This window comes from Pleurodeles waltl, chromosome 2_1 (genome assembly GCF_031143425.1).
Source record: "Pleurodeles waltl isolate 20211129_DDA chromosome 2_1, aPleWal1.hap1.20221129, whole genome shotgun sequence".
NCBI classification, from domain to species: Eukaryota; Metazoa; Chordata; class Amphibia; order Caudata; family Salamandridae; genus Pleurodeles; species Pleurodeles waltl.
Genome location: NC_090438.1, coordinates 263,176,997 through 263,199,395, shown reverse-complemented (window position 1 = coordinate 263,199,395; position 22,399 = coordinate 263,176,997). Strand labels below are relative to the sequence as shown.

At 39.4% G+C, this 22,399-nt stretch overlaps 1 protein-coding gene across 9 annotated transcripts in view; it reads right to left on the bottom strand.

The window, feature by feature from the left end:
• The window catches only part of FGF13 (fibroblast growth factor 13), a 1,071,467-nt gene that overhangs the window by 12,089 nt on the left and 1,036,979 nt on the right, over window positions 1-22,399 (bottom strand). For all 9 annotated transcript variants that reach the window (XM_069212428.1, XM_069212427.1, XM_069212435.1 and 6 more), the window contains one exon: window positions 7,606-7,801. In XM_069212428.1, coding sequence (XP_069068529.1) covers window positions 7,606-7,801 — 196 coding nt within the window. The remainder of the gene's footprint in view (window positions 1-7,605; window positions 7,802-22,399) is intronic.

Below are 22,399 nucleotides of genomic sequence, written 5' to 3'. Positions count from 1 at the left end.
GAGATTTTAAGGGATTGTTTGGCCTGTGATAATGTAAAATGCATTCCCTGGCTGATGTACATAAGAAAAGTAGCACAGGAGTTGGGGCGGCTGGATTTGTTTTACTCTCCCCAGGGTCAGACCAGCCAGGATAAGAATTGGGTGAAGGATAATTTTTTAAGAATGCGGAGGGCTGAAAGAGAGGGAAAGGAACTAGGGAAAAAATCGGGCAGGGATTTTATTATGTTAAAGATGGGGGTGGGTCCTGAGCCCTATCTCCAAGCAATAAATGACCTGAGGGAAAGGACTCTTATTACTCGATTCCGTTTGGGGGTCATTAGGAATAATCTCTGCTTCCCGTTAGGTCAGTATGGTGTAAAGTCTATCAGACCGTGTCCCTGTCACAGGGTGTCCCTGCAGACCTTGTCCAATTTTACATTATTCTGTGTTTTTTATGCACCTTTTAGGAGACGTTTATTATTACCCCTGCTGAGGCCAAACGGATTTGTGCAATTTCGCCCTGCTTTTATGTGGCCACAAATGGCCTCAGATGCATTGGTATGGAGGGGTTTGGGATTGTTTTTGAGAGGAGCCATTACCTGGCGTAATAACCTAGAGTTTTTTTAAGGGATGTTTTAGATTATTATTCTTGAAAATGGCGTCTGATCCGCTTTTAAATTATGATTATGCTGATTTTACTGTTTTATTGATATTATGGTTATTTACTGTTGTCTATGTAATTTAAGGGTTGAATTATTTCATTACAAATAAAGTTCTTCTTCTCTGCTACTAGTGGGCCTGCCACCCACTTAAGTAGCCTTTTCAATTATGTTTCAGGCCTGCCATTGCAGTCTGTGAGTGCAGTTTTCTTTTGACCTGGCAAAACAAACATTTTGCCAATCCTAAACTTTCCCTTTCAATACACGTCATCCCTAGGTTAGGCACTAAATAGGCCATAGGGCAGGAGGCTGTGTGTTGTAAAAGTTGGACATACACATTTATGTTTTGCATGTCCAGGTAGTGAAAAACTCTGACACTCGTTTTCCACTACTGCAAGGCCTACCTCCACCAGAGGATAACATGATTACATTTAACAAGTGATACCTTTCAATTGGGAGCAAATAGGAAGAACGAGTTTGGCATCTGAAGAACTACAATTTATAACCCTCTTTAATGGTAAAGCAGAACTTTGCATTGCAAACCTACACCGACCGCCTCCTTGACAATGACGCAGGAGTCTGCATTGCAACCCAGAAGCTTCCTCAGAACCACCACTGTGGGATGCATCCTCTATGACGGAACTTGAAACTCTTCCCAAACCAGTGTTTAAGGAACATTGTTCAGGTGGACTCATTTTGGCCCTGTATCTGGCTTCTGCTTCACAGTTGGCCTGAACTTGTGACTCTGTCCCGGTCCAGCATGACCAGATAACCACAGTTGCTGTTTTGTCCTTCTAGTCACTATTTTCACTTAAATCTTTAAAATTGCATACCTACAGTTCTACTGATTGGGTTTTTGTTGTTTTGGTCTCAAATATCTATTACATTTCACTCTATGTTTCAAAATTGGTGTGGGATATTTTTTGTGTTGTGTTTTCACTTCATTGGTCTTAAAAGTACTGCATAAATACTTTACAGATTGCCTCAATGTTGCTGTGTCAAACTACCAGAGGGTTGAGCACAGCTTAGTTTGAGGTGTGCTTGTGGTTAACCCTGACAGAGAATGTGGTTGCTGCTTGAGTACATTTTAAAAAGTTCAACGGTTTTAGTGGTCATAGTGCACAAATGACAAGAGCTGGGGTCCGGATCGGAGAGCCTGTAATGGGCTGACTTCCCGGTCTGGATAGATTTGAAGAGGCAGTAGTTGGTTGTAAGGCTCTTTAAGGAAACATGGGAGAGTAGACTATGAGCTATAATGACATGTCAAGTAGAATACTCTGTGTCACTGTGTTGAAGCTATGATAATTTAAGACTAAAGGCTGGAATTGGCTGGTGGAACATTGACGTTGGGGACACAGACCTATGATGGATGTAGGCACAACTGACAGAGACAATGACTACAGTGAAGATCGCATGATACAAGATACAAATTGATGTAATTTATCAAGGAAAATCCTTGATGAAACATATTTTAACTAATAGTTTTTCCACTCTGGAATAATATGAATGTGGTGAAGGAAATAAAGTTCATAGAGGTGCTCTAGAATTCTCATACTTCAACACTTCACAAATTAAATTAATCATGGTAGACTTAGATTTGGGGGGTAAATCAGCAATTTGGTTGAGAACAGAATTCCCCACAAAACTTGTGAAAGGCCACATAACAGGTTATTTGGAATTAAGAAAATAATAGAGCAGTGGTTCCCAACCTGTAGTTCGGGGACCCATGTGGGTCCACTAAGCCTCCTCAGGGGGTCAGCGACTGCTTAGAAAATTAAATAATATTAACTGATTGGGTCCCCAGCTTTCAGTAATGACTCAGTGAGGGGTCCCTGGAATCCAATAATGATTCAGTGAAGGGACCCCAGGTTCCAGTAATAATAAAGTGGAGGTTCACAGAAGACAAAAGGTTGGGAAACACTGTAATAGAGATCTCTCTCAGTCTTCATCCAAGGCTATGTAAACAATAGATGTATAACACTTATGAACTTCATTGTCCACTGATGCTTTCATCCATTTAACACAATGATCACATGAGTGTTTTTCCTGCAATTAGTTGATAGGGAAAGCACATCCCTCACTGAATATCTTCATATATTAAGTTTCTTTATTTAAAAATGAGTTTCCTTGATTACGGCCAAGTTGCATTTACCATTGGCTGGTGGAACATTAGTGTTGGAGACATAAACCCAGATAGATGCATATAGTGTTGTAATGGCCTACAGATTTTGAGATGGCACACATGTTTGGAAGTCTGGAAAGTAATCCCTAGGCCCTTATTAGGCCCTGATTATGGGACAAGTGGAGCAGCACTACTGTATGGAATACAATGCCACCCTCTGCCAGTAGTCAGTTTCCCCTTCACCGCTCCCCCAACACTCCCCTCCATCCAACCCCACCCAACACAGAGGCTGCATCATACATTTACAACCTGCTCGGGGTAATATAAGAAATGTATGCTGTAAACCCCTGGAATTGGAAATTCCATTATGATTTGAGACTGTAATTCCGGTTCCTCGTGATAATTCCTCATTTCATGGGGTTTAACCTATAATTGCATGGTACTGGCATGGTATTTCCACACAGTAAAAATTGGTGAATGCCATTTCTATTATTTAACTGTTTGAAGACATATAATGAAAGCAAAGGGAAACACAGACACTATAACCGTAGAATGTTACCATATTTGTTCATTCAGAGCAAGGCAAGTAGTATGCATTTTCCTTACTCCAGTGATATCATGAATGAACATTTAACAAAATAGCAGCAAGCTGTTGGCCAGGTCCTCTGCTAGGACAAACAGGATGTTGCTTACAAAAAGATAATTTACTGATGAGTGACTGTAGAACTCATGATTGCAGTAGAAACTGCTACAAAAAGTGCGTACACTTAAGGACCAATCTGGTATTGAAAAGAGTTTGCACAATGCACATGGACAAGCAAGTGACATTTATAGTAATCACTCTAGTTTGTGACATCTGTGTTTAACCAACAGAACACCATACAGTATTAACAGATATATTCTGTAGGCACCATTGTGTTATAATAGTCAGGATTCAACAGGGCTGTTTGTTATAACTATTGATGTAAACATTTCTATAGCTCCTATTTATGTACAAATATTAAAAATGAAAGCTATGATTACCTATGTGATGTGCTGGCTAAACAATAAATTTTAAGACTTAATTAAAGAATTATGGGATCAATTAAAGGTTGACAGTGACGAGTTACTGGCCAAAAGTTTTCCGATGTCCATCTGCAAACCTCATTGAAACACTACACCATTTCGTGAGTAGCACATTTCTGTGTTCCTCATTGCACAGCTAACACTATCTCTACTTTTGGGAACATCCTTCTGGCAGTCCAATCAATAGAGGCTACTCTGACATCATTCCCCTGCCTCCCTTTCTCTCAGGGACCGCCATTGAAACAAATAATACTACAGATGTCATGCATGCAAAAGGAAACATTTATATGGTTCCGGTAGATTTCTCTAAGAAAGAACATAAGTGCAGACAGTTCCACCATGACATTATGGATAAGATGCATGCTGAGTTTGTTCATATAAAAGAAAAAAGAAATTTCTCCATGCACATTACAGGATTTCATGTCCCGGTCTGCTATGCATTAGATGGTGGACAAAATCTGGGAAATCCATTGACAGTTACCCCACCCTAAATAAGGTAACCCTTGTATAAATTGGGCGGGATGAAAGCCACTGTGACATGGTGGTCCAGTAGTGGATATATAGTCAGGTCCTGAGTTTCCAATGACACAGTCTTCTGAGGCTGCTCCTCTATAGTTTCCAAACTCTAAAACAGATAGGGTCTCCACAAGTTTGATAGGACAGGATCACCATCATCTTATCGTGGAGCTCACAACTTGCTTGACTCTAAAGAGGCTGATAGTCATTTTTTTCTAGAGAAACATTCATCCTAGAGGGAAGAGAGGGCTAAGTGCTTTGGAAAAGTTGACTGATCACCTGAATAGATGTCCCTGTCTACTGCTTTAAGGGGATATATATTCCCCTGGCCATAATCTGGTGTAAAGGTGGTCAGGTGACAGTGCGGTGTCCTGGGTTTTGATTTTACACAAGATGTCAAACTGATTTTTCTCACCACTGATCATAGGGCTAAGTGGTGATGAATTTGTACACTTAGAATCTCTAGTGATGTTTTCTCAGGATGTTTCTATTAGTGGATAGCTGGATGAAGCAATGACAATCACTTCTCCAGCACAAATAATATATTTACACCCATGAGTACAACCTATAGACATCCTCAGATGGTTCTCACCACACTTCCAAAGAGTTGCCCGCAATGGGTTGCACACAGTAAGACATCCACTGACCCTGTCAAAAGGCTTGTTTGTATAGTAGGAAACCAGATTCAAAGAATCTCATGTCACATCTCATGAAGCTATGCTTTGTGCCTGAGTTAGTTTCCTCTGTAGGGTCAGGTCAATCTGTTGTATTCTTCTAGCAACACCTACATAGTGCATGTCAAAAACAGACCACAAAAGTGAGGACTAACCACCTCATTAATGTTTTAGTTGCTTCAAAGTGTACACCTCTATCACCACTGCAACATTTTCTAACCCCTGAAAACATGCAAAGTAAGAACACGACTCAAAAAAAACACTCCGCCTACCCCAGTGATCCCAATACCTGCTGGCCAATCTCTCTGCTCCCATCTCTAGCAAAGCTACTGGAAAAGATCATCAACAAGCAACTCATGACATACCTGGAGCAGCACCAGCTACTCAACACCTCCCAATCCAACTTCCGCACCAATCACAGCACCAACAAATCCCTGACTGCAACCACTAACAACATCCAAACCCTCTGTGACTGAGGAGAAAGAGCAATTTTGATCCTCCTTGACCCCTCGGCAACTTTCGACACCGTATCCCACCACATGCTGATCGAAAGACTATACCACCTAGGCATCCAAGGGGACACACTCAAATGGATCACCTCCTTCCTCAGCAGCAGAACCCAGAGGACCCATCTTTTACCTCTGAGCCCAACAAGATCACCTGCAATGTCCTCAAGGGTTCATCCCCAGTCCCATTTATGACCCTGCTGGCCAACTTCGTCAGATCCCACAATCAAATATAATGTCCTATGCAGATAACACCCAACTCACCCCCTCACTAACTGGTGACCCTTCCACCATGAGAATCTACTTCCATAGATGCATGACAAGTGTCCCTGATTGGATGAAGAACAACTGATTGCAGTTGAACACAGGCAAGATGCAAGTACTGATCTTTGGCAATAGTAGCAACACATGGAATGACTCACTCCTGGTAGCCATCAGACCTAGGACCCGCACCCACTCCCTCCGACCACGTCAGAAAACTTGGAGACATCACTGATCAAAAGCTCACCATGCAATCATAGATCAACGCCATCTCCGCCTTCTTCCTCACTGTGCATGCTCCATAAGATCTTCAAGTGGCTACCACTACACACGAGATGTACTGTGACACAAGCCCTCATCACTATCTGACTGGACTACGGCAATGCCCTTTAAGTATGTATCACTGCACACCTTCTACAGAGACTTCAGACCATAGAGAATGTCAAAGCCAGACTCATCCTTGGCCTTCCCCGATGAACCTACAATATTTCCACCAGCTGTTGAGAAGACTACGCTCCGCCTCCCTTGCACTTGCCCATAGTCCCTACATCTACCAAAGCAGAAGTGGAGGACATTCCTCTCCCATCACAGCACAAACCTGGAACAGCCTCCCCACGCACATCCATACCATCACCTCACTTCTGAAAGACCCTTGAGACCTGGATATTCAAATATACCTCTGGGCCATTGAAGCGACTGGATACCCTATCGGGTGATTAGTCATACTTTATAAATCATGATTGATTGATGCATCACTTCATTGAAAAAGGCCGGGGAGTTGGTTTAAACTTGTCAGGCTAGTTTAATGTATTTTTCACACTGAATATGATGGATGCAGTACTGACCTTAACATGAAAAATTCATACTTTTGGTATTTTATACCTAGTTGTTGGTCTAAACGTCTCTCTCAGTCTGGTGATTTGAACTCATTGTGTGCCTTCTTCTTAGTCCATCTATGGTGGAGGATCGTGTATATTTTGGCATTCATAAAGTGTTCCTTCAAGTGAATTTTTAGCACTGTATAATACATAACTAATAACGAAAATCTAATATTACAAACATTTAACAGCGCTGACGACTGCTTCCTGAAATATTTTATAATGAAATAAATTAGTGTAGCTAATATAAAACAGATGATGTTGCTGAGAACTCGTGACGTACATGGAACAAACATAGTAGTGTTATAAAGTAATTAGCAACCTAACTTACCTTAAGGAATATCATAATCAATACAATAGGCAAAGAGTGAAAAGTTCGACCTCAAAAGACAACCGAGCAATAGGTCTTCCCGTGGGCTAACTAGGAATATTAAATGAGCTTTTTTCTAGGTCAGCTATTCTGAGAAATGTTTTCACCAGCTAAGAGAGGTGCATTGAAATATGTGGGCCTGTATGAGTTGTTTTTTTAGAATTCTGGTTTTAGGATCGAAATAATAATTACATTAAAATCAGTTGTAGGGTTACAATACTGGACCGAGACATACCATGAGCCAAATTTTATACTGTCTTATTCTTAATTATAATTTGCAATATTTATATTTTGTCACATACCAAATATGCACAAATATTCAGAAGGTTATTGTAAAAATATACAGGACAAATAATGAATTAGACAAATATAAGCAACACACCAATCAATATACAGTACCTTTCACTAATCAATTAACTTCTACAACTTGTTAAACCAACATATTACTATACAATCTAAGCACACACATTTCGTTTTTGGCTAATGGAAAAATCACTGGTGATTAAATGAATACCATTTTAGAGAAAATTTGTTATGAATGCCTATTAAATAGTGTAATCTTCAAACTGTTTTACCTTTTAATGGTTTTGGAAGAAAGTGAGCTGCAGGCTTGTTTTTCTTTACATGATTTCCTTTCATAATTTCGCCTTCCTTGTTCAGACCTAAATACCATCCTCTGCCAGACTGCTGCCTGTATGTCATTGAAGAGTATGTCACATAGTAGTTCTCAAATACTGACTCCTTGAACTTGCATTCGGGAGTGAAATGTTCCTGTTGAAAAAATAAGCAATCACATCAATGTCTACAGTTGTCTATTTATCATCACGTCCTGTGAAAGCCCTCTACTGCATCTTCTTAGTTTATAAATGGTCACAAGCCTTTGAATCTGACAGACACTATATTATTTACAGGTGACTAACATGCCATTATCATTTGTTCATGGAGCATGTCCACAGTAACCTGAAGGGTTATTATGAATCAAAGAAAGCACTGTACTTAGCGAGGCCTGAGTGGAGCATAAAAGGCCACTTTCAATCAGTGTGCATGGGCGCGTGCGCGGGTGCACCCACACACACCCACACACACACACACACACTGTCTCTCTCTCATACACACATACACTCTTTCTCTCTCCGAGTCAAGCAAAACTATACTAATCAAGAACGTCTATTATGTTATTGTTTATATTGCATGAACTGATGTTTAAATGTCTAAATCACCACATTTAGCACATATTGTTCACTTCCTACGACGTTCACAAACAAATAATACATACCTTGACTCACATAAATACTTAAAAGAGTAGGTCAGGATCTCATCAGACCACTCATGTAACATTTGAGCTTCCCTTCCTGCTGAAATTTCAATATGTTAAACCCAAGAATTTAGTGTCTGAAGCACAGTCCACTTAGATGTTTCCTATGTAACTTTAGGGCTGGGACGGGGGTTGTGGGGACACTGGTTGAATAGTTTATTTTAGCGTTTGAAAATAAGCTAAATTAACCCAGTATCTCCTAATATGCTAATTGCCAAGCTGGATAGCTCTGACCTTGAAGGCAATTCTAGAATGCAAGTGCCTCGTGACTTCTGAACAGGAGAAGACACCTACCTTGTGTCCAGAGTTCTAGTTAGGTCGAGCTCAGACTAGAAAGTTAGTCAACTTAGCCCTGGGACCAATAGGTTAATTCTGCTGGCTATTTTGCTTTGAATGCTTTTTCTCGGATGGTTAAGTGCTGGTAGGTTCTGAAGAGGCTGGACAGCTGGGGTAGTCAAGAGGAACCAACAGAAACTATAGCTAGTTAGTCCTGAAAGTGGAAAGGTCTGGCTGTTCCCTTCTTCACTTTCCTTCCTTTGGATGGGAGGCTAAGGCTGGTAGGCTTCAAAAGACTTGACAGATGTAATAGTCCTGCATCTTGATCTTTAGTGACCAACCAAATAAACCGAAGAGCAGAACCTGTCCAGTCTTCAACCACAGGGCCGGCTTCACGTAAGAAAGAACTCAATATCTAAAAACAAACTACTTAAAAAAATGAACAGAGGTCACTCTTCCTTACACTGACAAACAGCATAAATTAGCATCAAAGCTCAACAAGCGTCAAGTCAACAGAAGTTTTCCTGTCCTAACCGACCAATCATCACTGTGGTTTTCCTGATGCCTTCATCTGAATAATGTTGATATTCTGCTGCCCTTTACTTGATAAATGTAGAAAAGAGACTGTGGATATGTGTCGACAGAGAACATAAGAAATTAGTCTGAAGGTTTCCTCCTGCACTTTAAGTGCATGCTTGACTTTTTTGGACTTTACAGGTGTACTCCTGGGTAGCGGTGCAATTTCCCCAAGAATATTCATGAAATTCGTTTGTGAATTCAATTTTTACATGAATAAATAAAACGATGTGCACTTACGCAAGCAAAAAATCTATGAGCAACTTAAAATGTCCATGCAAATTTTTCTTTATTGGCCATGGGCAAAATAATTTTACCTGGGAATAAACCCCTTGCCACTTTTTCCAAGCAGGTTCTGAGTGTGTTGTAGCTCCATTCTCAATGTAGAAACAGATTTAGGCTTGCACTTGGCGGGACTGCATATGCAACTGCTATCAGGGTATGGTTGAACTGAGAAAGTGTGTTAAACAGTCCGTCATCCTCATAAACCCCAAAACTCAAAATGCATAGGATGTGTACAGACCTTTCTGTCATCCCCAATTTGCTATTTCCACTCTCTGCTCAACGGATCACATTTGTTTACATGATATTACACAGAAAATGTATTTATGAGTTTTAATTACGAGTTCAAATCAGGGCCACCCAAGTGACGCCATTCTGTGGTCACGATGTTTTCAGCTTAATTATGGACGTGCTGCATTTGCCACATAATCCATTATCTGTTGCAACTTTTGCAGATTTTAACAAAAATATTTCTAGCGCAAATGAACCAAAGGTTACTCAAACACCGCAACACGTGCTGCTTAATTGTAAGGCCATTCGCAAATGATGACTCTTAGTTATTTGCTCCAGTTTTTTTTAAATAAACTGGCACTAATGAGGTGAAACCTTTGCCAAGAAAGTGCTAACGTGTAACGAAATGACAAGTAATATTATCACAAAAGGTGCCGCGTTACACAACATAAGTTATATTTTCTTACTGCATAATTTAGTGACTCCTGCCATATAATAAGCGTCTGCTCTGCCAAATAATTCTAGATTAAATTCTTTTTTTAATTATAAACTGAGAAATTGCATTAAAAATTCAAGTGCAAGTTAATCTTATCGGTGAAGGAGAAAATTTAAATTGGGGCCTATGCTGGGTCCTGAAATTTATTTGAAAACTGCTTAGCAAATGGGTAAGTGATTTATATAAAAGAGAGACATTTTTCATTGTCATTTCTGATGTTTTAGTTTTCTATTAATGGCATCACTAGTCATAGAATTTAAACAATGATTGATCCTCCAAGGATGATATTTTTCCCGACCCACTTTGTTTGTTTTTCACACCTGTGGTTATTTCCAAGTAAATGTTGCTTTATTTTCATTTACTTGGGATGGGCCTTGCATGCATAAATTATTCACTCATTTAGCCAGAGTATGTCTTGCTGCGTTTATGAAATCCATTAATGTTCAAAGAGCATGTCTTCATCCTTGTTCACATTACTAACAAGCACTGCTAAAGCCATAAGGTCTGATTTTGGTCATCAGCCTTCTGGCAATTCTTGTTTTGTTCTGCCATGGTTTTTGCAAAACTTTATTGTTTCGGAATATGCAGGGTGGTCATCAATCTCAAAAAATCATTTGCAACTGGAAAAAAATGTTTTTTTTTGTGGTCTCAAAAACACACATGAATATAGTACTCACTGGCCTTGAAGGGAATGACTGTGTGTGTGTGTGAAAGTGCTCCTTGTGAAAGGATGGCATGATGTAACTCACTGTTAAGTCAGCTAACAGCTAAAGTAAGCCGATACATAGGCCCTTAATGCATGCTGGAGTGGGTGAAAGAAAAATGTGAATGACACCAACCACAGACTATTGGATGAAGTCTAGTTGAAATCCCTATCAGTAACTATGGTAAACACTATTTTAGAAAAAAATGAAAAGGTCTTGGCTAGCACAGACCTAGAAAAGTCAATCTGGTCTGGCAATAGCTGCAAGCTTCAAGAAAGAAAGAAAGCCAAGCAATGAGAGAAAAAGAGAAGAAATGAAGGGAAGAGATATGTAAAGAAAGAGAAAAGGAATAGAAGAAAAAAGAAAGAAAGAAAAAAGAAAGACAGAAGGAAAGAATGAGAAAGAAAGAGAGAGAAGGAAAAAACAGAATAAGAACAGAAAGACATAGAAAGAAAGAGAGAAGGAAAGAAAGAAAAAGTGAGCAAAAATAGAAAAAGAGAGAATGAAAGAACAAAAAAAGGAAAGAAAGAAGAAATTAAAGAAGAAAAAAGGAACAAGAGTAGGAAAGAAAGAAGGAACAAAAGTAGGTAAGTAGGAAAGAACAAGAGTTGGAAAGGAAGAAAGAAAGAAAGAAAGAAAAAAGGAAGAAAGAAAGAAAGAAAGAAAGAAAGAAAGAAAGAAAGAAAGAAAGAAAGAAAAAAGAAAGAAAAAAGAAAGAAAGAAAGAAAGAAAGAAAGAAAGAAAGAAAGAAAGAAAGAAAGAAAGAAAGAAAGAAAGGGAGAAAGAGAGAAAGAAAGAAGGAAAGAGTGAAGAAAGAAAGAAGAGAATGGGGAAGGGAAGAGAGAGGAACAAAAGAAGAAAAAGAGAAGGATCAAGAGAAAGGAAAAAATTAAAAGGCAAGAAAGAAAGAAAAAGAAAGAGGAAAAGAAAAAAGATCAGAAAGAGAGGAAAAAAAGGATAACTTAATATAGAACAATTTAAAATGGACACTCTCAGGTGAGATGGGAAATAGTAAAAAACAGAAAAGCAAAAACTCTAAAAGAAATTTCCAACAGCATTGTCAGGAGGAGGGATCTGATAAAAATAGAATGTGCATCAGAAGTGACCTCCTTTAAACACAAAGGCATCACTAAAGTAATTATAAAGTAAAAACAAAACACAGGCCCGGAAGAGAACTAGCGTGTGTGCTGATGTCCCCCTTGTGAGAGAGCAAAATACAGTCACTCAAAGCAAAGTTAATCAGTGGCTTAAGTAGACTGACCCACTGTCCCTTGGCGAATGCTGTAGTGGGTGGAAGCAAAATGTGAAAGACACAACAGACTAGTGGATGAAGAGAGGTGGCTGAAAGCCCCTATAAGTATGCTCTATAATTTTAGTAATATTGAAAGGTCTTGGCAAAAGGCAGACCTAAAAGCAGATTGAGGTTAATTTTAAGAAATCTTTGGTTTGCCTCTGTGGTGCCCTCCATTGCACATTATTTTAAGTATTCAACTCTATCCACAAATGTCTTTGGTTGCGCTCAGTACACATCCTACAACATATTCATGAACTTAGAAGAATGGTTGGGTGGGATACGTAATACCCTGGTAGAATATTGGCTCTAATGACAAGAATATTTGAAAGGTAGCAAAAGTGAATGGGAATTATTATGAATTGTCTTGACCAGGAATTTTTGGATCACAGAGTTCATTCATTAGCTATGAAGGATGGAAAGAGGAGGGGAACCCCTGTCTGTGCCATGTTCAGCAGGGGATTTAGAAACATTTTTTTAGCACAAAAGAAAAGGGACTGATGGAAAGGAGTGCCATGATTATATGGGGACCGGTGAAGCTAAAACGTATTTAGTTGTAGGCAGCATGTGAAAGAATATCCTAAAAGATCCAACGAGGGTTTATTGTTAAATTTTAAGACCATCAGAAAAAGTTGGAGAGCAGCACTACCAACTCTTTGACTGCTGCTGAGGAAAAGCCCATGCAAAGATTGTTTGCCTATCAAGTCCACTGTACAAGATATTCACAGCAGTGTCCTTATCCTAGGAAGACATGAACTGTATATTATTCTCGAGGGTCACCTTTAGGAAAGATCCCGAGCTGACAAGGGCATTGACCTGGGAGGAACCTCCGTCCACAACTGCAAGTGGGTGACGTTAAACAGAAGCACTGCAGAGACTGGAGTTCAATTTCTTTACCTGCTGAGTACCAGTGCTGAGCTACAGCTATACCCGGCAAAAATAATGGTGTTTATATAGCAGAAACAGTTGGGTGACGCTGAGAGATCCAAAGCAGGATAGACTGGACTGTGTTGTTATGGACATTGCATATTTATCGCACATATCATCCCTTCTTGGACAGCTGGTTAACGATATAACCAGAGGCCGAAATAACAGATGGTTTAATACATAGCGCATTTCAAATCTTGTCTTGAATAATCAGACTTACTGCACGTGACAGCAGCATCTTATTGCAAATAATATAACCTTAGCTTTGCATCTTCCTAATTTGCTATTAAATCCACATATATGTTGATTATGTACCAATAACGTGATATCAAATTGTTCATGAAATGAATCTGAAACAAAATATTTTTTAGTGAATTTCTATTCCAAGACACCTTAGCTCCCTCAGACGTACCACAGGGGATTACTCAGACATAATCAGTTTACAACAGTAAGGAATAGAAGGTATCGTTATGATATATACATTTCAATAAATGGAAACCGCTCTACCCAAAATACAGCATCTCGAGAGGACATTGATTCTATAGAAAAGTTTGAAAAGATTCCAAATATGCTTTAATTACATAACATTCTAACATCACAGGGATTATTCTCAAGAGAATTTATAAGTACCGAAAGTAGTGCTACAATGATACTCAGTTATACAACTCTTAGGTGCCATTGTGAATTGGCCCAAAACGTTCAGCATCGTCATTTTTTAACAGTGCAAAGAGGGCACAGTCATTTCTATTTACACTAAATGTATGTGAATGTTCACATTTTATTAAATTTTTAGGTATTCTGGAGAAACATCACAAAAATGTAAGAGTACCTAAAAGTGTAAAAAAATACTAAACGAGTAATAATATAAGTGCTCCAAAATGCATTTGTGAGTATGGGCTATAAGTATCAAACCATTTTTGCATTTGCAAACCATGCGAATCGCAAATATAGGCCATTTGCGAATGCAAAATCTCCTTCCATAATGTATGAAAGGCATTCACAGTGCAATTTTAAGGAATCGTACAATTAGTGATTCCCTAAAATTGCGACTTGATTTTGTGAGTCGCACATTGCGATTCGCAAAAAGGTAATTGCAAATCCAATGTATAAACCATTCGCATATCGCAATGGTCACAAAACGGGCAATTGTGGTCAATTTACACATGGCCAAATCATACCTTGTGTCCTGGTATGCGCGTACAGCATACAAATGTGTTTGATTGACCTATTGCAGAATGTATCAATGATAAAGGGGGTCCATCTCCAAACCCTTTTGCATATGCAGGGCAGAGTATGACACCGGTGATAGTAGACAGAATTTAAGACTACAGAAAATCTGCATTGATTTCCCAGTCATAAATACATGGTTGGGGTGTGAATATGGCTGATGTCAGAGGAGAGGCAGAGGTTGGCCATTGTGCATTTAAATAACATAAAGTTGTGACTTAGGGATGATGACGAGCATTTCATTTTTTTTAATTTTAATAAATCATTCATGCGCTCACTCTGGGAACTTTTTTATTTAAGTGTAACCACTTTGTGGGAAAATTTATTTTATACTCCCCCATTTTCACGAGGTGTTGTTGAAGGGATTTTTAACATGAAAAACATGATTTTATTTGGAGAACAAAACACAAAATCATAATTTAGGATGCACTCACAACTTAACCAGAACGGTAAGCAGCAGCAGCAGTTCTATCAACAGAAAATGTAAGATTTCAGGATGAGACAGATAGTTTGAAATCGAATCTCATTAACATAAGAGCATAAACTTTTTGATATTTGTGAAGGCAAAATTGTAGCAACTTTACAAAATGTGTAGGTTTAAATCGATGGCTCTTAATTTTACTACTTTGATTCAGTGCTTAATTTGTGCTTGTTGTTTCCGGTGCAGAACAACGGCACTTATTTTTGAGGGCTGGCACTTATTTTTCTGCCTCAGGCATTTACTGAGAGCAAAAGACACATATGGGAGAGACAGAGGAAGAGAAAAACGAAAAAGCACCACAAACGAAGAAAGTAGATAGCTGCACGTGTGAGCTGAAGGGGCAGGGAGTGGCTGCAAATATATTAAAGACGCCCGAGATGGCTCCAGGATTACCCCGCCTCAGTATTCAGTGCTCGCACATTTAATTGCAGCAGCGGCGTGTTTAATAGGAGAGCTTAGGGCACCGGCACGTTTTTATTTACAAATTAAGCCCTGCTTTGATTATGAATAGACCCCCTAAGGAATTAAAGCACACAGAAGCCTATTTGTGGAGGCAAGAAGAAGCGATGTATTTTTCGTCCGCAATTTTAAAAGAGCATAATTTGAAGTATTTACTTATAAAGAGAATTTTGAAAAAGGCATTTTGTGCATCACCAAACAAATACATTATTTGTATTCTATATTCAATAGCGTTGGATGATATTCTGTCACCAGTCACTCCTAAGAAGGCTTTTAAAGTTAACATAATAATACAAGAGCTGACTGGGCCAATAATTTTATTACTTGGGATTTTCTATCTCATTCAGGGAACCTTTTCCACTCAGTAAAATATTATGATAATTACTATAATGATGGTGATTGTTGTACTAAATGTCAGTTCTGCAATAAAAATGTATTACTCAAATACATAATAAAATCAATCATTATCTGAACTGCTCCTTCATATAATGTTTCATTTATATCTGTCAGCTTTGAAGATCTTTTGGCACACCACTAAGCTGATTGTCTTGGCTATCTGCCTTGATCCTTAACGTTAGACATCAGTCTACTTAAGATCATGAAATGTTGCCATATACATTGAAATACTGAGATGTTTTTAGTGGCACTCGGGACAAAAATCTGTTTCATTTTTCATTAACTCCTTAGGATCCCACATACTAAGCTGAGTATGCCTTTTAGTATACAATGAAACAGAATTTCTTGGTGGATTTCTAAGTTGTTGTTATTATATATTTGCAGTACGTACATGGGGTCAGTTGGTACCTTAATGTAAAATTGCTTATGTGTATGGTAACACGTGAGAATGGAAGAATATTGTCAAGTCCAGTTTATATATATTTCATATCAGTTTGAATGGATGCCTAATCGTACAAAAAACATAAAGCAAATACTTTTGAAAGGTACTCCAAGCGTACACTCATAGTGATAAGTGTAATTAATCTTTACAATTAATTACATGCAGCCTACATGGTGGACATGTCTGCCTAATGTAATTCTCTTTAGCTTGGCTAATAAATAGGTTCCAAGTAAGAGCAGATGAGTCACATTGTGGATTGACCGACACGTGCTATGAGTTGGTGCAACTATACTGAAAATTCTCACATGGAGTGTAGAACAACAAATCACACCTGAGACACGGCAAAAAGAAGTAGCAAGGTCAGGAATCTGAGTGTTTCAAATCAGTGTACTTAAAAAAATGTAGGATATTAAGGATGAGTGGTCAATTTGCACGCAGCTTCTTAGCCTGCAGGCACTGGTCCAGCAAAGTACTCTTGTCAAAGGCATGATTAAGTGTAGGTTAGAAAAAGAGGAAAAGCCCTGTAGTTAACTGAGAGAAGCTATGATTCAGAAGGAAATGATTTTCTGTGGGGAATATAGGTTATTTGTCCTGTTGCATAATTCTACAGCATATTCAAGCCGATGTTTAGACATGGTGAAAATTATAAAAGCATAAATTGTGTGCCGTTAAGTACTCCTGATGATATATTATTGGCTGCGAATTCCTGGAGTATTCCCGGAATTCTTTGAGAACCCAGGAAAAAGCCATAAATGTAATTCAACCTTAGGTTATAGTACCAGGAAATTGTTGTTAGAATATCGTCTGGTAGGAAATGTATTTTCCTAAATATCATTTACAAAAATATTGCTCAATTGGTGACAGCAGAAAATCTACTATAGAGCGAGTACCCCAAGCAAACTGCGTTTTGGTTGTTATGTTGGAACTGCATGTATGCAACAATACAAATAGCAGGAAATAACATTCGTGAGATTACTTCTATGCACTGCTGATTCACTTAACAATGATACCCGCGATCCTCTCTGTAGCATGAAAGCAAAGGTGTCATTAGACAAACTAGGGAACTAATATCAGTAGATAAACAAGATATGTTAACCAAGCAAGCGTTAAACAGAAAAATATAAATGGGACAAATTGCAGATGTAACATTATATGTCATATTTTGCAATGCTCATACATTACTATAATGTATCATAAGTGTTGGGATCAGGATTTACAGAGCGTGACCAAAATAATGGAGCACTATATAACAGATGATGGTACCATGCATCAAGAGATGGTAGGGAAGCTTACAATGTCGGAGAGAGTCTGAGTGGGACAATATAGCAGTATCCAGAGAGTAGGTCAGTGGCAGTGGGCCGGATGGCAGTGGTTTGCAGTGGTGCGTAAGCTAAGAGGAGTGGAGCAGAAGAAGAGGGTTGGGTTGTAGCAGTGGGAAGAGGGAAGGCACTCATCACATGCATCTAATAATGAGGGAAATTATATGGAAGGAAGTGATGTCTGGCAGATTTCATTTAGGAGCACTTTCACACCCTTGGACTATAGCAGGGGAATTCATAGCATCTGGTGTATTTTTCTGCACTTCATGGATTCTAGCCTGGCAGTTTTGCTGCTGCACTCAATGTGAATGCCTTCAGTTATCTTGATGTTAGTCACCAGGTACACTGAGGTGTCATCATTAACTTCCTTAGAAATGATGCAGCAGGTTTTGAAGGTGACATATATACGGACAGAAACAGACAGTGGATTTCTTTGAATCTTAGTGCTATCCTGTCAACTTTACAAAGACCTTTGACGAGACATACAGGTGTATGACGAGCTCTCACTATGGTTATTCGATGAATTTCGAGGACACACCACCACAATTTAAGTGAAGTAGTGCCAGAGACAAGATTTCTCTTCAGCCTTACTCAACGAAACAGGGGCAGTTGAATTTTTGTAAGATGTGGCTCCTGGAACAAGGGGTAGGATCAATGTAGAAGTCTAAGAATGTGGTGATGTCAGTCACCTGCAGTGAGAAGCTGTCCAAATTAATTTTAGTAAGTAAATCCTAGATCTGAATTGTTTGCGGCATAGGTTATGAGAACCATTCCCGTATTAGTTGGTTCACCAGGGACAACAAGGCTTGATTGGTTGATAGGTAATTTCTCAACTACGTAAAGTCATGCTAGCGAAGATCTTCAGTTAGACCTGAAGAATGTATGTGCATAGGGGAAAGACATCCTTATTAGCCAAAATAACATGATAACTGGCCATTCACAAGCTTAAAATCAATGTGAAAGGATGGTGTTTTGAGAAGCCCTGCAGGTTTCCAGGATGGACTTGAAACAACACAGTTAGTGTGGGGAGGGGCAGTGGCAGGGGAGTTGGTTTCTTACTAAATCTCAGGCCTGTCATTGCAGCCGCTAGTGGAGTTTTAAACTGCCATTTCAGCCTGGCAAAATGAACATTTAAGGTGGGCCCGAAAGATTCATATGGCAGGGTGCAATGTATTTAAAACATAGGGCAAGTGCATTTAGGCGTTATATGTCTTGACAGTGAAAAACTCCTAAAGTCGTTTTTAACTGTTGAAAGACTCTCTCTCCCATTGACTACCACGGGGTTACCTTCTTACATTTATTAAGTGCTAACTTTAAATTGGAAGCAGAAAAAGATATGATTTTTAAACTAAAATGAATTGTAATTTAAAATCCTCTTTAGTGGTGAAATCATATTTTAAGTTTCAATTCTGAAAATGCCACGTTTAGAAAGTTGTTATTTTCTTCTCCCATCCGTCTGTGCTTCCGTCAGTGTCCTGAGTCACATCATGTTAGACTATTACCTATAAACACTGCAAGATATTATGTAGGTCTCTCTATCACTGCTCGTGCTCTGTAGTCTCCATCAAACCTCTTCAGAGATGTGAAATGGTACTTTAAATTCCAGGACGGTGCACTATACACTAACATGGCCAGAAATGGTAATTTCCTTTTCTGTCCTTGATTTAAGAAACCACCGACATAACAGTCCTAATATTAACCAGCCTCTATCCCCGATATAAAGAACTTTATGAAGCTAACATGTAAGTTTCATGTCTTGCTCTAATTCAAAATTTAAAATAGCAGCTTAATTTTAAGTTTTACCTCTTGTCTCCATTACTTTGGTTTGCATAATGATCAATGCCAGAAACTAAAAGGCTTTGCAAGGGTCAACAGTTTCCAGTTGCAAATCAATTCCATTATAACAAAAAAGACTGGTGGAGCTAATCTCATTAAGTCAAAAAATCACACCTGGAACATGATTATCAACATGTGAAAAAAGACAATGAAACCGAGTGTGTGACACATAACTTACCTTTTATTTATTTACTATGATTGATGCTTGAAACATGTCGATCTAGGAAAATATTGGATAAATATAAAATAGACAAACTGGATCGTAGTAATATGTGAGGACCAAAAGTGTGTCTTAACATACACTTATGTACAGACGATAATAAAAATTGTCAGAAGACTGAAACATTCTCTGGAAAGTCGTAGAAGGTATCTAGGTGAGTTTTCAAGGCAATTAGTGCTTAACTGACCACAGCTTTTATCAAGATGTAAAACAAGATTGTCATGTACTCTGTTTTTAATGTACCACTGGAGTTCAAATCTAAAGTGTATTTTGTATCACCTGCTGTTAAAGCAGCAAGTTTGCTAATGGCTTCACTTCTATTGCTGGATAGTGTCTGTCAGCTGGCAGTGTACAAGTGACCTGCTGCTTTACGATGACAGTGAGATTGTCAAAGAAGTGCAAACAGTTTTTCTTGTTCACTCCAGCTCATCTTTCATAATGAATATAAAACATATTGAAATTCGTACTCTTGTATACTCTGCCTGAATTGTGATGTGTGCTCATTCCAATATCTCTCGATAACTAGAAGCGTTCGCCTTTTCATACTTGACGTTTCATCACTAAAGATGTAACTACTTGTGTTTGCACGTGTGGGGAGGAAACAACATATAGGAACAAAAACGATAGTTTGAGTATGCATCAACTGCAACATGTATGAGCAGGTCAGAAAGTGAAGCGCCTTTGAAATTCACAACCCACCCTAAATGAATAGCTCATTGCAAGCATTTCAGTGCTTTCACCTGATGCCTACTATTTTGAATCAGCTGATGACTCCAAAGGCCAGATTACACAAACAGCGATGGGAGCGCAACTGGTGCAAATTAGTGCCTGCTCAATTCAAAAGTGGCCTTGCTTCACGCCAATGACTGCATATTAAATGAAAAGAGTACCTTCCTAGTGGATGGGCAATCTTTGTATAAATGCATGTACAGATCAGTGCTTAAATAGTAAAATAATGAATACTGATGCCAAAAGCTCTGCTCAGTAGCCCACAGCTGCTGCAATTAAATGCCAGAGAACCCAGTACCTAGGTTATGTAGTATTGAATCCAGCTCATACCTCTTTAATTACCTACCAGACACACCTTGCCTATTTATCTCACTCTTGCAGGGTCCTGCTGTCTTCCCTTATGAGAGTTTTTCCATCTATGTCTTCCTCCGTCTTTCCGTTTTGTTTGTTTTTCCTCTCTTGCTCTTGGTAAATGTCTGATGCAGAAAATAAATGCTGCTCCCCAAAAAGAGTGCTGGTGGCCTCAACCACCAACCACCAATTCAAATTAAGCACTGGCACGGATGGAAAGAGATTACTTAGCATACAAGTGTCTGCTTCCCATTAGGTTGTTGATACTTGCAATTCCTAGGGTTCAATATGTTAGAATGGAATTTCATAAGTTTATCTGGGTCCTCAACATTCATTAGGAGTATGAAGTAATTGACAACCTCAGCTCAATACTGATAGGGTGGCTAATGCTGCATGTATATTTTAAATTGTTAGAAATGAGGTCTGTAGTTGGCAGCGGTTTGAACTCTGTCCAAGTAAGGATCATCACTCTAATCAGAGTAAGGGAGCCACACAGCGCTTTGGTAACTTGGCTCAAGCAGTCGGGCTTATCTCAGAGGCAAAGTATTTGTACACACTCACAGTAACACAGTGAAAACAACACAAAACTACTCAAAACCAGTTTAGAAAAATAACCAATATGTATTTGAGTGAATCAAGACCAAAACAGCAAACATCTAACATACATAAGTAAAGATACAAATTGTCAAAGATTAAATCTTAGTGTAGTGCTTAGAAACCCAATAGTTCCAATGGGAGCTATCACAGCTTCTTGACAGAGTTGCTTTCAACAGTCCGACGCCACTTGTGAAGGATTGTGGGTGGGTCACGGAGTTGCATGGATTGCAGATACAGTACCTTCGAAAACAATGAGGAAACAAATATTTTGTATGAAGTTGGGGAGGTGAGGCATGTCTGGAGCTGGTTCAGCGTTGGTTCCTTACTGTTACCAGGGAGGTGAGGCATCAGTTCCCTGCTGCTAGGAAGGGGACGTGACGTGCTGATTCCTTACGGATGCAGGGAAAGTGATGCGACATCGGTGGCAAGGCGTTGGTTCCTTATGACAAGGCGAGGTAGATGAACCCGCAGGTCCTGATGTGAGGCATCAACGCTGAGGTATTGCCTCACATCACAGGGTCACAGGTGCTGTGGAAGAGTTGGAGTCAGGTGTCATGGGTGTCGATGACACAACACTCAGTACTCATGCTGTGGCCGGACTTTGGATGTGCAATGTCAGTGTCAGGCCTTTGTGGCAGGTCGCGGTTGTTGCACTCTGCAGGGACCACAGCTCCAGTGCAAGCAACGTGCAGAGTTAGAAAGCAGAGTCGGTTCCAAAGTCGCTCTGGAGCCAATGTGTTTAGTTTAATCTGGGTTGCACCAGAGCTCACTTCCAAATCCCCAGTACCTGGATTTGGTACCACTTGGCAAGTCAAGACTCTCAGTAGGAGAGCCCAGGTGCTGGCAGGTAAAGTCTTTGATGGCCCTGAGACTTCTTAACAGGAGGCAAGCTCAGCTCAATCACTTGGAGAACCTTGGAAAGGAGGATGTAGAAAGCCAAGTCCAGTCCTTTCACTTTCTGGACAGATGCAGCAAGCAGCAGGCCAGCACAGCAAAGCAACAGGCAGAGTGGCAGTCCCTCTTACAGTATCCAGCTCTTCTTCCTGGCAGAATCTCCTCAGTCCAGAAGTGTTCCAACTTTGTGGTGTCAGAAGTCCAGTACTTATACCCACTTCTGTCTTTCAAGTAGACACATTTATCTATATAGAGCACAAGACCCTGCCTTTCCCTGGCTCCAGACACACTCCAGGAAGTTGGAGACTGCTTTGTGTGAG